General features: G+C 46.2%; 2 protein-coding genes across 2 annotated transcripts in view; one reads left to right on the top strand and one right to left on the bottom strand.

Moving 5' to 3' along the window:
* The window catches only part of HLCS (holocarboxylase synthetase), a 319509-nt gene that overhangs the window by 263631 nt on the left and 41087 nt on the right, over positions 1-14791 (bottom strand). The gene's annotated exons all lie outside the window — the stretch shown is intronic.
* On the top strand, positions 242-13998 carry RIPPLY3 (ripply transcriptional repressor 3). Its single transcript, XM_075542919.1, has 4 exons — positions 242-345; positions 1465-1531; positions 7272-7339; positions 13389-13998. Exons 1-4 carry the CDS (start codon positions 242-244, stop codon positions 13714-13716), a joined length of 567 nt encoding a protein of 188 aa, XP_075399034.1. The 3' UTR covers positions 13717-13998.

Genomic DNA, 14791 nt, shown 5'->3' with positions numbered 1-14791 from the left:
GCACCCCCGCCCATGGCGCCCCCTTCTCCAGGCTGTCCCTCCCCAAAGCCTGCCTTTCCCTGTCCCCTAGTGGAGCTTCTCCGGTCCCCTCCCCGCCCCCTCCTCGGGTTCCCGAGTCCCCTCCCCGCCCGCGTGGTAAACCTGGAGCGCAGCGCGCGGCTAGGTGCGCGCCCAAGTCACAGCCAGAAAGGCGCGGTCACAGGCGCTGGCGCCGCCCGAGGAGCGCGGGCTCCCGGTCACCATGAGACCCGCGACGGCGGCGGGACCCCAGGAGGCACGCGGGCGCGGCTGTCACTGTCCCGTGGACGATCGGGAAAGGCCACCTCCGCCGCGTGAGTCCGAGAGGTGAGGGCGACCCCACGACCCCTTAGGAGAGGCGCACGGCAGTGGTGCAGACAGCACAGCGAGCCGGATGCTCGGTGCCACTGAGCCCCGAAGCCCGCTGAGTCCCCAGCGGGTTCCTTAGAGAAAGCGCGGGGTGCGGATTTCACTGTCCGTGCGCGGGCTCGGGAGGGCCCTGGTAGCGGAGAAATGGGCCAGCACTTTGCTCTGCCGAAGATCGGGGGAAGCAAGCTTGGCAAAGGGTCCCCCATGCGCACTGTCACCAAAAAGGTCTTGTCCTGTTCTGGGAACTTGGCGTTCTCTGTCCCAGTGTACCGGTCCTTTTTGAAGGTCGTAAAGTTGAAGTTTTAACTGTTCTCCATTTTGTGATTTGATGTCATTTTCCAATTTTTGCCGATTTCCCTGTAGCTAGCCATTTAATAGAGGAGCTTTAGTTACGCGTTGAGCGGCGATCCGAATGGTTGGCAGTTCGAAACCACCAGCTAATCTGCGGGAGAGAGAGACTGGGCTTTCTACTCCGTAAACAGTCTTGGAAACCCACAAGGGTCGCTATGGGTCAGCATTGACTAGACGGCAGTGAATTTGTGTGGGTATTTTTTGGTGGGGGGAGTTGGGGGGGTTGAGGGAAATCAAATTAGAAGAGGAGGTGGGGAGTACGCAAGGACAATTAGACATTCTGAAGGGGCTGGGTAGGTTAGGCCACAGGGTGGGGTAAGAAATAACGCCTCTTTTATGCACCACAGAACTTTGTAGAATCAAGACCTTTCACTACTCCATGAGGTGCAACCGAGAGCAGCATTGGATTACAGTAGAGCTGCCCCCACTGCCAGCCACGTGGGCATTCCTGGCGCACACAGGGGGAAGAATCCCTGCAGTACTGTGTCCTCTGCAGGTTCCCGGATTCGGGACTTATTCTCAAAGCCCAAAGAAGGCCGATCATTTTAAATGTGCCCAGGAGAGAAAAACCACAAGTGTGAAGGGCTATCTGGAGGGTTCTCAGGGGCAGATAGTAGAAATGATCATTTGTATGAATGTAAGTTTAAAGAGACACAGCCAGAAATTCACGGCTGGCTGTCTGCCCCTCTCTCCTGCTTGCCACTTTCATGCTCCTTGCCTCCCCAGCTCCACACCCTGGAGACCTTGGCGCCTCACATCGGAAGATACAGGGCTGAGGAGACCAGGAAGACAGGTAAGGTTAAGGCTGGGCGTTGTAGGTATCAACCAGTCCAGCCAGAAAGTGGTACAATCTTTAAAGTCAACGGACTGTGAAAAGGCCTCCTCCACCTGCTTGGTCATCCGGTCCAGGAGTGCCTGGGGTCTGGGAGTAGGAGCCTGGGTGATGGAGGTGTTAATCACATCTGAGTCACATGGAGACTGTGTTCCTGCTGGCTTATTCCTTCTTGGAAAGAAACAAGCTGCTTCACTGTGAAAATACAAAGCTTTCTTACATGTGGGGTTTTCGTCTGCACATCTGTAGGGAGATGGGCAGAGAGAAGGTTGTGGCGGCCCTTTCCCCTGTTGAGAAGAACTAAGTACACCATCAGGACTGGCCTGGTGTCACAGGACAAATAAGGAAGAGGCCCGCCTCACGTGCCCAGAAGGTCCAAGTTAAAAGCCCCACCAGCCGTCTGGCCCTTTCTGAAGCACTCTCAGCCGCTGTCCGAAAGCACTTCTGGGAAAATTCGTGTTTTCTGAGCAAATACACTCAAGGCCAGGGCTTTGTAGGGGAAGATTAATGGCCCTCCTGATTCTTTTGTTAGTCTGCACTTGTAATACAGTTGCTTTATACTAAAGCCATGACTTGCTTTCATGGAATTTACCTTCCCTTGGTTAATACAGTTTTAAAAATAAATGTCTGACTTTCACAACACAAAGATAATTAATCTGGGTAAAGCCATAAATTTTATTTTTATAACACCTGTAGCATATGGTTTAATATGTTAAGGAAAGTCTGATGCAGGGAAGCAGACTTTTGTCTTATTTTTGATATTTTGGCTACTGTATCAAATTAATGTGTCCATTGAGAATTTTAATTATGTTGTCATTATGTGTGTTAAGTAAGGAAGCCAGTAAAAAGTGTATCAAAGGAACAGAGGTTTTTTTTAGCTTCACTTATTCTACATGCAATATCTAGGTAACGTAAACCATTTGCTTCTGTAGCATTCAAGTTTAAGCTCTGAAACAAGCTTTAAAGGAGCTTGGTGGAGAAAGAGAGAGACTTAAGGAGGGAGGGAGGGAATAGAGAAATTTACCATGATCCAGTTTTCTTTTCAAGGTAATAAATGCGGGACCTATCAGTTATTTGTAAAACTGAAAATAGAATAGCATGCTCTCTAATGTGAGACAGGCTCTGCCCCCCCCCCCCATTATGACGGCAAGGTTATTTGTGAGAAAAATGACACTGACTTACAGAAAAAAATGCTAGGTAATCTCCTAGCTGCTCATCAGCCTGGCAGACGGAGTGAAGCATGAAGCCCTGATGGTTCAGTGGTTACACTCTGGGCTGTGACCTGGAAGGTCAGTAGTCTGAAACCATCAGCCTTTCCTCAGGAGAAAGATAGGGCTTTGTTGCTGTTGTACTCCTGTAGAAAATTACAGTCTTGGAAATCCCCACGCATAGTGCGACCCTGCCCTACAGGGTCCCCATGAGTTGGCTTCAGTTCAATGGCAGTGAGTTTGGCTTTTGGTTTTGGGGGGAGAAAATAGCCTGGAGCCCTTGTGGCATGGTGGTTATGCTTTGGGCTGCTAACCACCAGGTGAGCAGTTTGAAACCACCAGCCAGCTCAGAGGGAGAAAGATTGGGCATTTGGTGCTTGGAAATTCACAGCGGCAGTTCTACCCTGCTTATTGGGTCACAATGACTCAGAATTGACTGAATGGCGGTGAGTTCTTTGTTTTGAGGAGAGGAAGGCAGGGGTTTCAAGGCAGCAGTGGAGCCCGCTCTGTTTCCCCTAGCTCGTCCCCTGAAGCACAGACATGACCTAGTCAAGTGGCCAGCATTGAGCAAACAACTACAAGCCCCAGCACCTACTTGGAGCCCCCAGCAGGGCAAGGGTCACCCTCCCAGAGCTACCACCCCACACCCCATAGGGAGGAAATGCTTCTTGCTCAACCAAGACCTCTCCCCCACAGAGCAGGAGAATGCCTAGGCTCCAGAGCCCTGTTGATTTCTGAAGAAGTCTCATTATCGGGGCTGGGAAGGATAGGGCAGGACCAGAGAGACTGCCTACTGACTTCCACCGGATCAAAATTAAGACAACAGCTGAATTTGAGTAAAGGTCGTAAGGCCCTGTGCCCTGAACACTGGCTTCACCCACTTAGTGTTCTCTGCTCTCACCCACTTGGGATTCCAGCACCCTGAGGGGTTGGCTCTCGCCTCTACCTGGGAAAACTGCATTCCCCTCTGGGCCATCTGTTGGCCCTGTCAGGCAATTGGTTTTCTCAAAGAAGGCACGTCTGTTTGTTCTACAGGGCCTGTGCTCACGTCTTCTAAGCTGCCCACACCTTAGCCTTAACCTGTGAGGGCAAGACTCTTACTGAAGGTCTCTGCTGTGATCTGCTTTCCTGTCCTTCAGAACAGATACACATAATGTGTCTTAAACACACTGCTTACACTGGGTGTTGCAAGCAGTTTGCAATTGGCTGCTACCCTAAAGGTTGACTGTTCAGTCCACCTAGAGGCTCCAAGGAAGAAAGGACTGGCGATCGGCCTCAGTAAAGATGACAGGCAAGAAAGCACTGTGGGAAAGTTCTACTCTATAACATGTTGTTGCTATTTTCCTTTATGTATATTCCAGTTCCCTTTTGATTATCAAGATGTGACTATTTAGTTATTTCTGCTCCAGGAAAGGTGTCTTTGGACAACAATCAAGATATTGGTACCAAAAATATTTTTTAAATGTTTTTTTATGGCAGTGAAATAGATTTAACAAAACATTTGCCATATCAACTGTATATATATAGAGACATATATTTGTAAAGTTGTTTTTAAAGTATTTTTTAAATATAGACCAAACCGACTGCCATTGCTGATTCTGATTCATACGACCCTTGGGCTATACATTTTCCTGGGAGCAGATAGTCTCATCTTTCTCCTGAGGTAGGTTTGAACCTCGGACCTTGTGGCTAGCAATGCTTATCCAACCCTGGGGGTAGCAATGCTTACCTGACAGTACTCCTTAAGGATGAACATATTAAGGTGGACATATTTCTTTTTTTTTTCTTTTTATATCGTTTTATTAGGGGCTCATACAACTCTTATCACAATCCATACAGACATCAGTTGTATAAAGCACATATGTGCATTAATTGCCCTCATCATTCTCAAAACATTTGCTCTCTACTTAAGCCCCTGGCATCAGCTCTTCATTTTTCCCTCCCTCCCTGCTCCCCGCTCCCTCATTAACTCTTGATAATTTATAAATTATTATTATTTTGTCATGTATTACACTGTCCGGCGTCTCCCTTCACCCACTTTTCTGTTGTCCATCCCCTAGGGAGGAGGTTATATGTAGATCCTGTAATCGGTTCCCCCTTTCCAACCCACCCTCCCTCTACCCTCCTGGTATCGCCACTCTCACCACTGGTCCTGAAGGGATCATCCGCCCTGGATTCCCTGTGTTTCCAGTTTCTATCTGTACCAGTGTACATCCTCTGGTCTAGCCAGATTTGTAAGGTAGAATTGAGATCATGATAGTGCGGGTGGGGATGGAGAAAGCATTTAGGAACTGGAGGAAAATTGTATGTTTCATCGTTGCTACATCGCACCCTGACTGACTCGTCTCCTCCCTGCGACCATTCCTTAGGAGGATGTCCAAATGCCTACAGATAGGCTTTGGGTCTCTACTCCGCACTCCACCTCATTCACAATGATATGATTTTTTGTTCTTTGATGCCTGATAACTGATCCCTTCGGCACCTGGTGATCACACAGGCTGGTGTGCTTCTTCCATGTGGGCTTCGTTGCTTCTGAGCTAGATGACCACTTGCTTACCTTCAAGCCTTTAAGGTCCCAAACACTATATCTTTTGATAGCCAAGCACCATCAGCATTCTTTACCACATTTGTATATTTACCCGCTTTGTCTTCAGTGATTGTGTTGGAATGGTGAGCATCATAGAATGCCAGTTTAATAGAAGAAAGTATTCTTGCATTGAGGGAGTACTTGAGTGGAGGCCCAATGTCCATCTGCTACCTTAATACTAAACCTATAAATATATGCACATAGATCTATTTCCCCATCCTCATACATAAATATATTTGCATATGCACATGCCTTTATTTAGACCTCTATAAATTCCCTTTGCGTCCTAGCTCTTTCCTCTATTTTCCTTGACTTTTCTCTTGTCCCACTATCATGTTCAGCCTTCGTTACGGTTTCAGTAATTCCTCTCGGTTACATTACTGTCCTACCAAGCCTCCTACACCCTCCTCACCACTGATTTGGATCACTTGTTGTTCCCTTGTCCCTGATTTCATAGGATAGTTAGGGGTCCCTGGGTGACTTGATTACAATATTAGCTAAAAGGTTAATGGTTCAAACATAGTCAGCGGTACCTTGGAGGACAGGCCTGGAAATCTGCTTCCCAAAGTCACAGCCTTGGAAACCCTGTGGAGCAGCGCTACTCTGCACCTGTGGGGTCACCTTGAGTTGGAATCAACTCCACAGCAACTAATGACAATAGTTAGAATCTGGACCTTTAAGAAAGTTCCATTTTCTTTGTATCTCAACACGACCTCCTAGTGTCTACCCAAGTTTACCTTGTAGCCTTAAACCCTGTGTCCTACAGGGCTTGCTGAAACGTGCTCAAATCCAATCTTTCCCACGCTTCCCCAATGCTGTTGTTGTTGCTATTAGCTGCTGTCAAGTCAATTCCCAACTCATGGTGACCCCATGCACAAGAGAATGAAATGTGCCTGGCTGCTCAGTCCTGCCCCATCCCTGTGGTCACTTGGACCCTTGAGGCCAGTGGGTTTTCTTTGGAGGGTTTTCAGTGAGGTTACCAGGCCTTTGTTTCCTGTCAGGAAACTTGGCGGAAATCCATTCAGCATTCGTGTTCTGAAACCCATTCAGCATTCTTGTGCCGTGCCATTGAGGTGATTGTGACTTCCCGAGACCCTAGGTGACAAGGGTCCCCAGGAGGTTTTGTAGGCTGTGATGTTTACGAGGGCAGAGTGGCAAGTGTGTCCTCGGTGGAGCAGCAGTCAGTTAGCAGCCAAGCCCTGTACCACGGTGCCGCCAGAGCTCCTGCTCAGCCTCCTAGAAGCATGCGAGCTTCTGCTCACACAGGTGGTGACTGCTCATGAGGTGTAATCAGTGCTGAAGGCTGTCGTCTTTGATCTTCATCAGCAAATGTGGCCAGTCCTCTGCTTTCAGCAAGCAAGGTTGTGTCATCTGCATATGGCAGGTTGTTAATGAGCCTTCCTCTGATCTGGATGCTGTGCACTTCTTCATATGATCCAGTTTCTCTGGTGACTTGCTCAGCACACAGACTGAATAAGTACGGTAAGAGGATACAACACTGATGTACACATTTCCTGATTCTAAACAATCAATCTCCCTAGTTGTTTGAACAGCTTCCTCTTTTGGTTTATGTACAGGTTCCATACGAGCACAATTACATTATTTGCATATTGTACAGTTATTTACATGCACAGGTGTCTCTTCCCCATTAGACTGTAAAATCTCTTGCACCTAAAGGCGCCATCATACTCACCTCTTCATTGTTGACTCCTCTCAATGTCCAGGTCGTTGAATAGACAGCAGGATTGGGAAGGAGGGCCCACCTCTAAAATGCTGTTGAGATTGTAAAGAGTCTCTCAAATTGCTACTGTACTGAAAAACGCAGATGACTTACAAACACTCTTGCAAACTCTTCAGGATGAGTCTTTGGCTGTATCTGAGTTAGTATGTGTGTGTGTCTTTACAGATTGAGCCGGGGGGTGACCAACAAACTTTTGGATCAAAGGGAGCCTTTGGGTTCCAGCATCCTGTAAGGTAATGTATGACTTCACAGACAGTTCCCTTGTTTCCAACATATTCACCCCTTCACTATTTCAATTGCAGATTGGAATGGGTCACTCTTTCCTCTTCACACCTTTTGTTAAAACTTCTCACTACATAGTATCCCTTCTGTTAAGTTTAATTATATGTGAAGTGCCTGTGAATATACACTTACTTATTTAGATGTTAACATTTCTATACCTCCACCAGGATATAAGTTAAGATTTTGTTAAGTATATATATAAAAAAAAAAACCAAGCAGGCAAACACAAAATCACTTGCTGTTGAGTTGATTTCAACTCATGGAGACCCCCATCTGTGTCAGAGTGGAGCTCTGCTCCCTGAGGGTTTCTGTGGCCAATACTTGGCAGAAGATTGCCAGGTCTTTCTGCTGAAGGCCTCTGGGTGGAGTTGAACTTCCAACCTTTCATTTAGCAGCCAAGCAATGCAACTAACCATTGCATACGAACCTTTAAAAATCTGTGTTGGTGTCTGGTACACCTGTGGTAAATACCCGTTACTAGATTATTACTTTTATCTGGTCTTCTAATGCATTAAATGAACAAGCAACTTCTTAGTGTGAACTAGGTGGGTTTTTACATATTAGATCATCATTTTTACATTCAATGGCAACTCATCAACCCTTCCATGGCTTGCTCTCTTCCCAACCCTCCCTTTCTTCCCCATCTTCCTCTTTTAGGATGTTGTCTTCCTCTTCACCCAAATTACCACTTATTTACAATCTCCCCTATGACTCCTCCATCCCCTCCCACTCCTGGTAACCATCAAATCTGCTTCTTAGAGTAAGAAAAGCTTTTCTTAATTTTTTTTTACTATCAGTGGGCTCCTACAATATTTGTCCTTTTGTGAGTAACTACCTTTATTTAGCATAATGTCCTCCAAGTGCACCCATGTCATGAGGTGTTTCGCGGTTTTATCATTATGATTTAGTGATACATAGGATTCCACTGTATGTGTGTACCAAAGTTGACTCATCCATTCTCCCACCGACAGGCCTTTAAGTTGTTTCCATCTTCTTACTGTTGTGAATAGTGCTGAGGTGAACATAGGTTTGTGCTTGTCTGTTTGCGCTGTGTTCCTTATTTCTGCGAGGTGTTGGCCAAGCAGTGATTGCTGAGTCGTGGTGTTCCTAGTCTCAATCATTTGAAGAGGGCCGTATTGCCTTCCACAGTGGATGTACTGTTTTACAGTCTCACCTGCAGTGTATGAGGGTTCCAGTACCGCCACACCACCTCCAGCATTTGTTTTCTGCTATTTTGAACTTGGCTTTCAATGCTAAGTTATAGGAGACCTGGTGGTATAGGAGGATATGTACTGAACTAACAACTTCACGGTCAGTGGTTCAAACCTACCAGCTGCTCTGTAGGAGAAAGATGAGACTGTCTATTTCCATAAAGAGCTAATGTCTCAGAAACCCCAAGGGACAATTCTACCCTATTCTGGATTAGGATCTCATTATTGTAAGGATTACTTTGGGTAATATAGTGGAGTCCTGGTGGCGTAGTGGTTATGCTTTGGGCTGTAATCAGCAGGTCAGCAGTTTGAAACCATAGCCTCCTTGAAAGATAAAGGTGGGATCTTCTCCCATAAAGAGTTACAGCCTTGGAAACTCACAGGGGCAGTTCTACCCTGTACTACAGGGTTGGCATCGACTGTGGCCACCATGAGTTTGGTTTGGGGTTTGAGGGTCATACTGACATTTTCCACAATGGTGTCTTCCTATCCATGAACATGTTGCCTTCTTTCATTTACGTAAGCCTCTTTTGGTTTCTTATAGCAATGTTTCATCGCTTTCTTTGTTCAAGTCTCTTGTTTCACTGGTTAGGTTTATTCCTAAGTGCTTACTCTTTGGGGTGGCTATTGCAAATGGTATTGTTTTCTTGATTTTATTTTAAGTGCTTTCTTCATTAGTATACAGGAATTTGATTGATTTTTACATGTTAACCTTGTACCCAGCCAAAGATTAGTTAGAACTAATCTTTTTATTAGTTCTAACAATTTTTTGGGTCAGATCTTTGGGGCTTTCTGTGACTAGAATATCACCTGAAATAGAGGCAGTTCTATTTTCTTGCCAGGTTGGATGCCTTTGATTCCTTGTTGTCTATCAGCTCTGGCAGAGACTTCCTGCACAATGTTGAATAAGAGTGGCGATAAAGGGCATCCCTGTCTAGCTCCTGTTTTCAGAGGGAATGCTTTCAATTTCTCCCCATTGAGGGAAATATTGACCATTGTTTTGTGTATATTCCCTTTTTATATTGAGGAATTTCCCTTCTGTTCCTATTTTGTTGAGTCTTTTCATCAGAAATGGGTGTTGGAGTCAGAAGGATGAACCGAATGCATTTAAAACTCTCCACTGTTGTTAAAATTGTGCATTCTCCTTATTTGTAAAACACAGGCAAAATAATCAGTCATTTAAAGGCTTATTTCAAGGCTTAAATGAGCTCACTTACTGCCTTCGAATCAATGCTGACTCTTAGCGACCCAGTAGGACAGGGTAGAACTGCCCCTGTGGGTTCCTGAGACTGTAACCCTTTGTGGAAGCAGAAAGCCTCATCTTTCTTCCGAGAGCAGCAAATGGTTTGGCACTGCCAACCTTGTGGTTAGCCGTCCAACTTGTAACCATCACAACACCAGCACGCCACCAAAGAGCTAAGAGCTGTAAAGCACTGCTCGACGCATAGTGAGTATGATGTAAAGATTCTCTATTAGTAGCATCTTTATGATGACTGTGTTTCGCAACCTAAATTGTATAGCTCTGAATGTTTTGTGCATTCATGGCCCTCTGATATAAGGAACACCTTTTCTCTTACATTTGTATTTGCACATGAAGAATGTTTTGCATTAATGGGTGGGGTAGGTGGCTTCACCACAGTCGTTACAAAACTCGCCTTTGAGAGCATTCTTCCATGTCCTCTCATTACTGTATCCGTGGTCCTGGCGGGGATCAGGACCATCGCTGTGTCTTTCCGTGTCTTTGTGCGCTTACACGCAGTGACGGACATGTTCGGGATCATTATATACCTGTTGCCGATTCTCATACGCCTTGCACTGAAATTACCATACTCTCTGCTGCCACCCCTGGGTGGTTCAAATGTCAGTACACTTGGCTGTAACTGAAAAGGTTGAGGGTGGAGTCTACCCAGAGGCACCCTGGAAGCAAGGGCTGGTGGTCTATCCCCCCACCACTACCCCACCCCCACCCAAATCATCTCCTGGCAACTCCCTGGAGCAGTTTTACTCTGATTCACACGAGATGACCGTGAATCGAATCCGCACACTAGCCGCTGGTTGTCTGCTGTCACCACACTATGGGTCCTCTACTCCAGGTTGTCTTAGAAGTCTGACGAGCTTTCATAAAATGCCAACATGCTAATTTCTTCAGAGTGCTTTTTGAAACAGGAGGTTTTCCTAAGCTCTGTGATATCTATGATTTTCAGTGTTACTCATTACTGGTCACTCAGGAAACTTTATAAATACAGAGGCCTGACGGGCACCCCAGAGGTTCGGAGTCACGTGTTCTGGGGACAAGCATCTGGATCTTGCAGGGCTCTCCCGGTGATCCTTTCATGCCCCAGGGTGGGCACCACCACCCTACCTCATCCCCTGTGAATGGCCACTCGCACCCCTTGCTCCTGGATTGGCCACGGCAGCAGACACAGCTCCCTGAGTTTTGATTGGTTGAGAATGTGGTGACGAGGTGAGCTGCAGTCACATACCTGTGCATTATAAATGGAGTATGTCATGTTAATGTGTATGTGGTTTTTTATCTACCTTGTGAAAATGGAAACCATCAGGCAGGCACAGAGGTAGAGAGGACCCATCATCCAGCCTCAAGCAGGAGCAACATTCTTTTGACCTTTTCCCCGCCGCCCAAGCTGCGGGGGCTTGCTTCTGTCGTTGTTAAGAGTGTGTTACAACATATCACAGACGTCATGCCAATTCGCTTGTAAATACTTCAGCATATGTGCCATTTTCCCCCTCTTGCTATTGTGGCGTAAATATTTATAAAACATATGCCCTCTCAATCATTTCTACATCTACAGTTATGTGCCACTGAGTGCGTTTTCCAACTTGTGCAACTGTTCTCGTCGTCCTTGCTAAATCATTTCACCAGCAGCCACACACATACAGTTGCTTCCCTGTACGCGCAAGCTCCCCTTCTCCTCCTCCCTCCCACCCCGGGGAGCCACTAATACCCTATGGGATCTCTATATTTTATAGAGAGGTATTGTTTTTATCTATTATCTTTGTAGAGATTTCCTATCATTTCATATACATGATATCATTGTGTCAGACTGGGTTGGCAGTGATACCCATAAATGTATGAGAAAGAACTTTCTATCAAGGAGGCAGTCCAGCCCAGTCCAATTCAAGTCCATGGAGTCAGTGCTAGCTAGAACCTTCTTCAGACTCACAGTGCTACAGGTCAGCTGATGCTGCAGAAAGGGGAAAGCAGAGGCAGGGAGCTCACAGGCCGGCAGGTGTGTGAAGAGTCCAGTAGACCCAAGGTGGGTGGGAACATGGCAGGGCGCCAGTAGCTCCCTGGGTTCATGGCCCACAGTGGCCACCCCTGAAGGCAGACACAGAATCCAAGCAAGGATGAAGAGCGAAGAGGCGGACAAAGGGAACTTCTCACTGATTCTCTTTGTACATTATTTGTGTAGGGCACTGTGATATCCCCTTCTTCCCCTTTCTAGAAGCAGGATATTAAATTCAGCTTATGAATAAGTCGCTATCAATCAGTAAACTTTCTGACTTCCTCAGAATACCATAGGGGACATGCAAACGAGTAAGTGAGTGAAAAGTGCAGAGATAAGCGATCATGGTGAAGAGGGGGAGGGATATTTTAAATACTTTCTATGTATAATTAGAATCTTAAATTCCACAAAGTCTGGAATTTGAGGGCTGTACATTTCACATACTTAAATCTCCATCCACCCCCACCTTTTTCAAAACAAGGTTTAACAAATAGACAAGGTTCTATCTTGATGGAGCCAGGCACCTACTCCGATAACCTCTCTAGGTCAATGTTTTAGAGTTAAATTTATTTCATAGTCCAAAGGGTTACCCATTTCTCATCCTGTGGCAGGGAGAATGTGTGTGTGTGGGGGGCAGAAAGTAGCACCCTCCTTAAATCTAGCTCACTGACACCCAGTGCATTCCAGATCCTTGCAACCAGAGAGAGCCTCTCGGTTTCCGGGGCTATAAATCTGTGTGGGAGCAGCGCGCCTATCTTCCTCCCTTAGGGACAGGAGTCAGTTTGAACTGATGACCTTGAGGTCAGCCATCCAACTCAGGTCCCACTATGCCACCAGGGCTCCTTACGTTCTCCAAGATGGATGAGGCTCAGTGATGGAATTTTCACCTTCCGGACAGGAGAGCCACGGGACATTTGTGGCCAACGCACCTGGTGCACAGTGACCACCCATCTGTCAGTGGAGGCCTGGTGCTGCTATGAAGCTGAACAGGATGGGGAGGCCCCCTCACTAAGAAGGACTAAGAAGAAAGGCCCCCCAATTTCCTTCAGAAGATAAACCAGCGTCAACCCTGACAGCACAACTGATCATGGCACTGGTGCGGGGCTAGGCGTAATTCACTCAGTTGTACACAGGGTCGCCTTGAGTCAGGTGCTGACTCAGCAGGCAATCTGAGATGAGTCTGATCTTCCATTTGATCCTAGTGAGCCTCTTAATCTCGGAACTCAATGCTTTCCATTTCCTCTGACCTTAATTGAAGTGCACTTTTTATCCCCTCGTATCAGTCTACAGTGATTGGCTTGTTCAGATGATGGTCATTCATTTCTGAGCTAGAGTTGAGTTTATTATCAGGTCCCTGGAACTAGGTGACTATTCATGTTCTGGTGATTTGAAAAGAAAAAGGGAAAGAAAACAAAACAACACACACACACACTGTATGCAGTGAGGGTACAATCAGTTTTAGCAGGTTCTGGGGAGAAAGCTCTCCTAGGAGTTTGGAACAGAGTTCAAGTTCATTAATGGCATATCTGTTTCTTAACTATTAGACTTTACTTGCCCATCTCAAAGCGTCAAGAATATCTTCAGAGTTCCGGGGAGAAAGTGCTGGCCAGTTTCCCAGTGCAAGCCACCATTCACTTCTACAATGATGCATCTGATTCAGAAGATGACGAGGAAGGAGAAGAAGAGCTCCAGCCCTCTGGCTTTCCGTGCCAAGAGGCAGAAGGCCCTGAGGGAAGAGGTCCAGGGAGCACGTGCAGGGAGCCCTTGATGCACCCAGAAGGGAGATACCATGGGAGCAGAGGCCTCGGTAGGAAGGGTCTGCACCCCCATGCTGACCATTCGGGGAATGTTGTGCACTCCTCACCCAAATAAATCAGGTCCCCTCCCAAGCCAGCTCTGCTCTGGCACTCATCACCCATATCCTCTTGGGGACAACCGAGCTGGGACTCTTTGGAATCTTCTGTCGGGCTTATAGGGGGCGGGGCGGCTTGGACAGCCTCTGGTCAGCGGTCCTTCTCTTCTCCTGGTGACCGTTCCCCGGGCACTCACAGTACACCGGAGAAAGGCTCAGAGGACCAAGAGGAGGGTTGGGTCAACACGATCATTACCAGGCAGGGCCCACTATAAGGCACACTCGGCATTGATGCTCAGATCATCAAGTTACAGATTATCTCTTTGTACATTAAACATTAAGGGGACTTGGTAGCTCAGTGGGTCATCCGGGGGCACTCTTGGCTGTTAACTGAAAAGTCAGTGATCTGAACCCAGCAGCTACTATGTGCTCTCACTGGATCGGACACCCGTGATTTAGCGTGTTGTCTACATTATTTGCTTTTGTACAAATGATTTATGTATTGTCCAAGGGTTAATGTGCTCCTTGAGTGGCACTCTGAAAACAAACAAATAAACAATCATGAGGGGGAAAATCTTCCTCAGAGGTTTTGTCCATAAGAGTAACGGGAAAGAAAAGGCATGGGATTTAGAGGGACCAGTTCCAGATAAAAATTCACATGCTTATTGTGTGTGACACCACTGTGGGTCTGAGTGTGGAGAGAGGAGATGTTGAACTCTTCAGGGTTGGTGACTACTTTGGCCTTGTTACTTGACTAAACCTGTTTTCAATTAAAGTGCCTAACATAAAACTATTTTTGGAGCTTTCACACTTTGATAACTAAATACATGTATTCCTCCAAATTTTCTGACAACAACTTACATATTATTGCCTTTATGTACATACATAGTACATTATGTAGGTTGCTACTGGAAATAAATATTTTGGAAGGGAAAAAATCTGATAATCACCTCTTTTTAAAAATTTAATTAATTATGCTTTCAGGTCTTTTTTCAACTCTATAGAGAATTTTTGTACTTAACGCGTTCATTTAAATTGCATTTTAATGCCAAATTGCATTTTTAATGCATTTTTAATACAAACACAAGAAAACAA

Source organism: Tenrec ecaudatus, chromosome 2 (genome assembly GCF_050624435.1).
Source record: "Tenrec ecaudatus isolate mTenEca1 chromosome 2, mTenEca1.hap1, whole genome shotgun sequence".
Classification (NCBI taxonomy): Eukaryota; Metazoa; Chordata; class Mammalia; order Afrosoricida; family Tenrecidae; genus Tenrec; species Tenrec ecaudatus.
This window is presented reverse-complemented; position numbering and strand designations above follow the sequence as displayed.

Bases quoted from the DNA above. Each gene is read 5' to 3' on its own strand.
- RIPPLY3 (XM_075542919.1), top strand. From the start codon at position 242: ATGAGACCCGCGACGGCGGCGGGACCCCAGGAGGCACGCGGGCGCGGC. The intron at 346-1,464 runs GTGAGGGCGACC...TTGCCTCCCCAG, and splicing joins CCGCCGCGTGAGTCCGAGAG to CTCCACACCCTGGAGACCTT. The intron at 7,340-13,388 runs GTAATGTATGAC...CTTAACTATTAG, and splicing joins GGGTTCCAGCATCCTGTAAG to ACTTTACTTGCCCATCTCAA.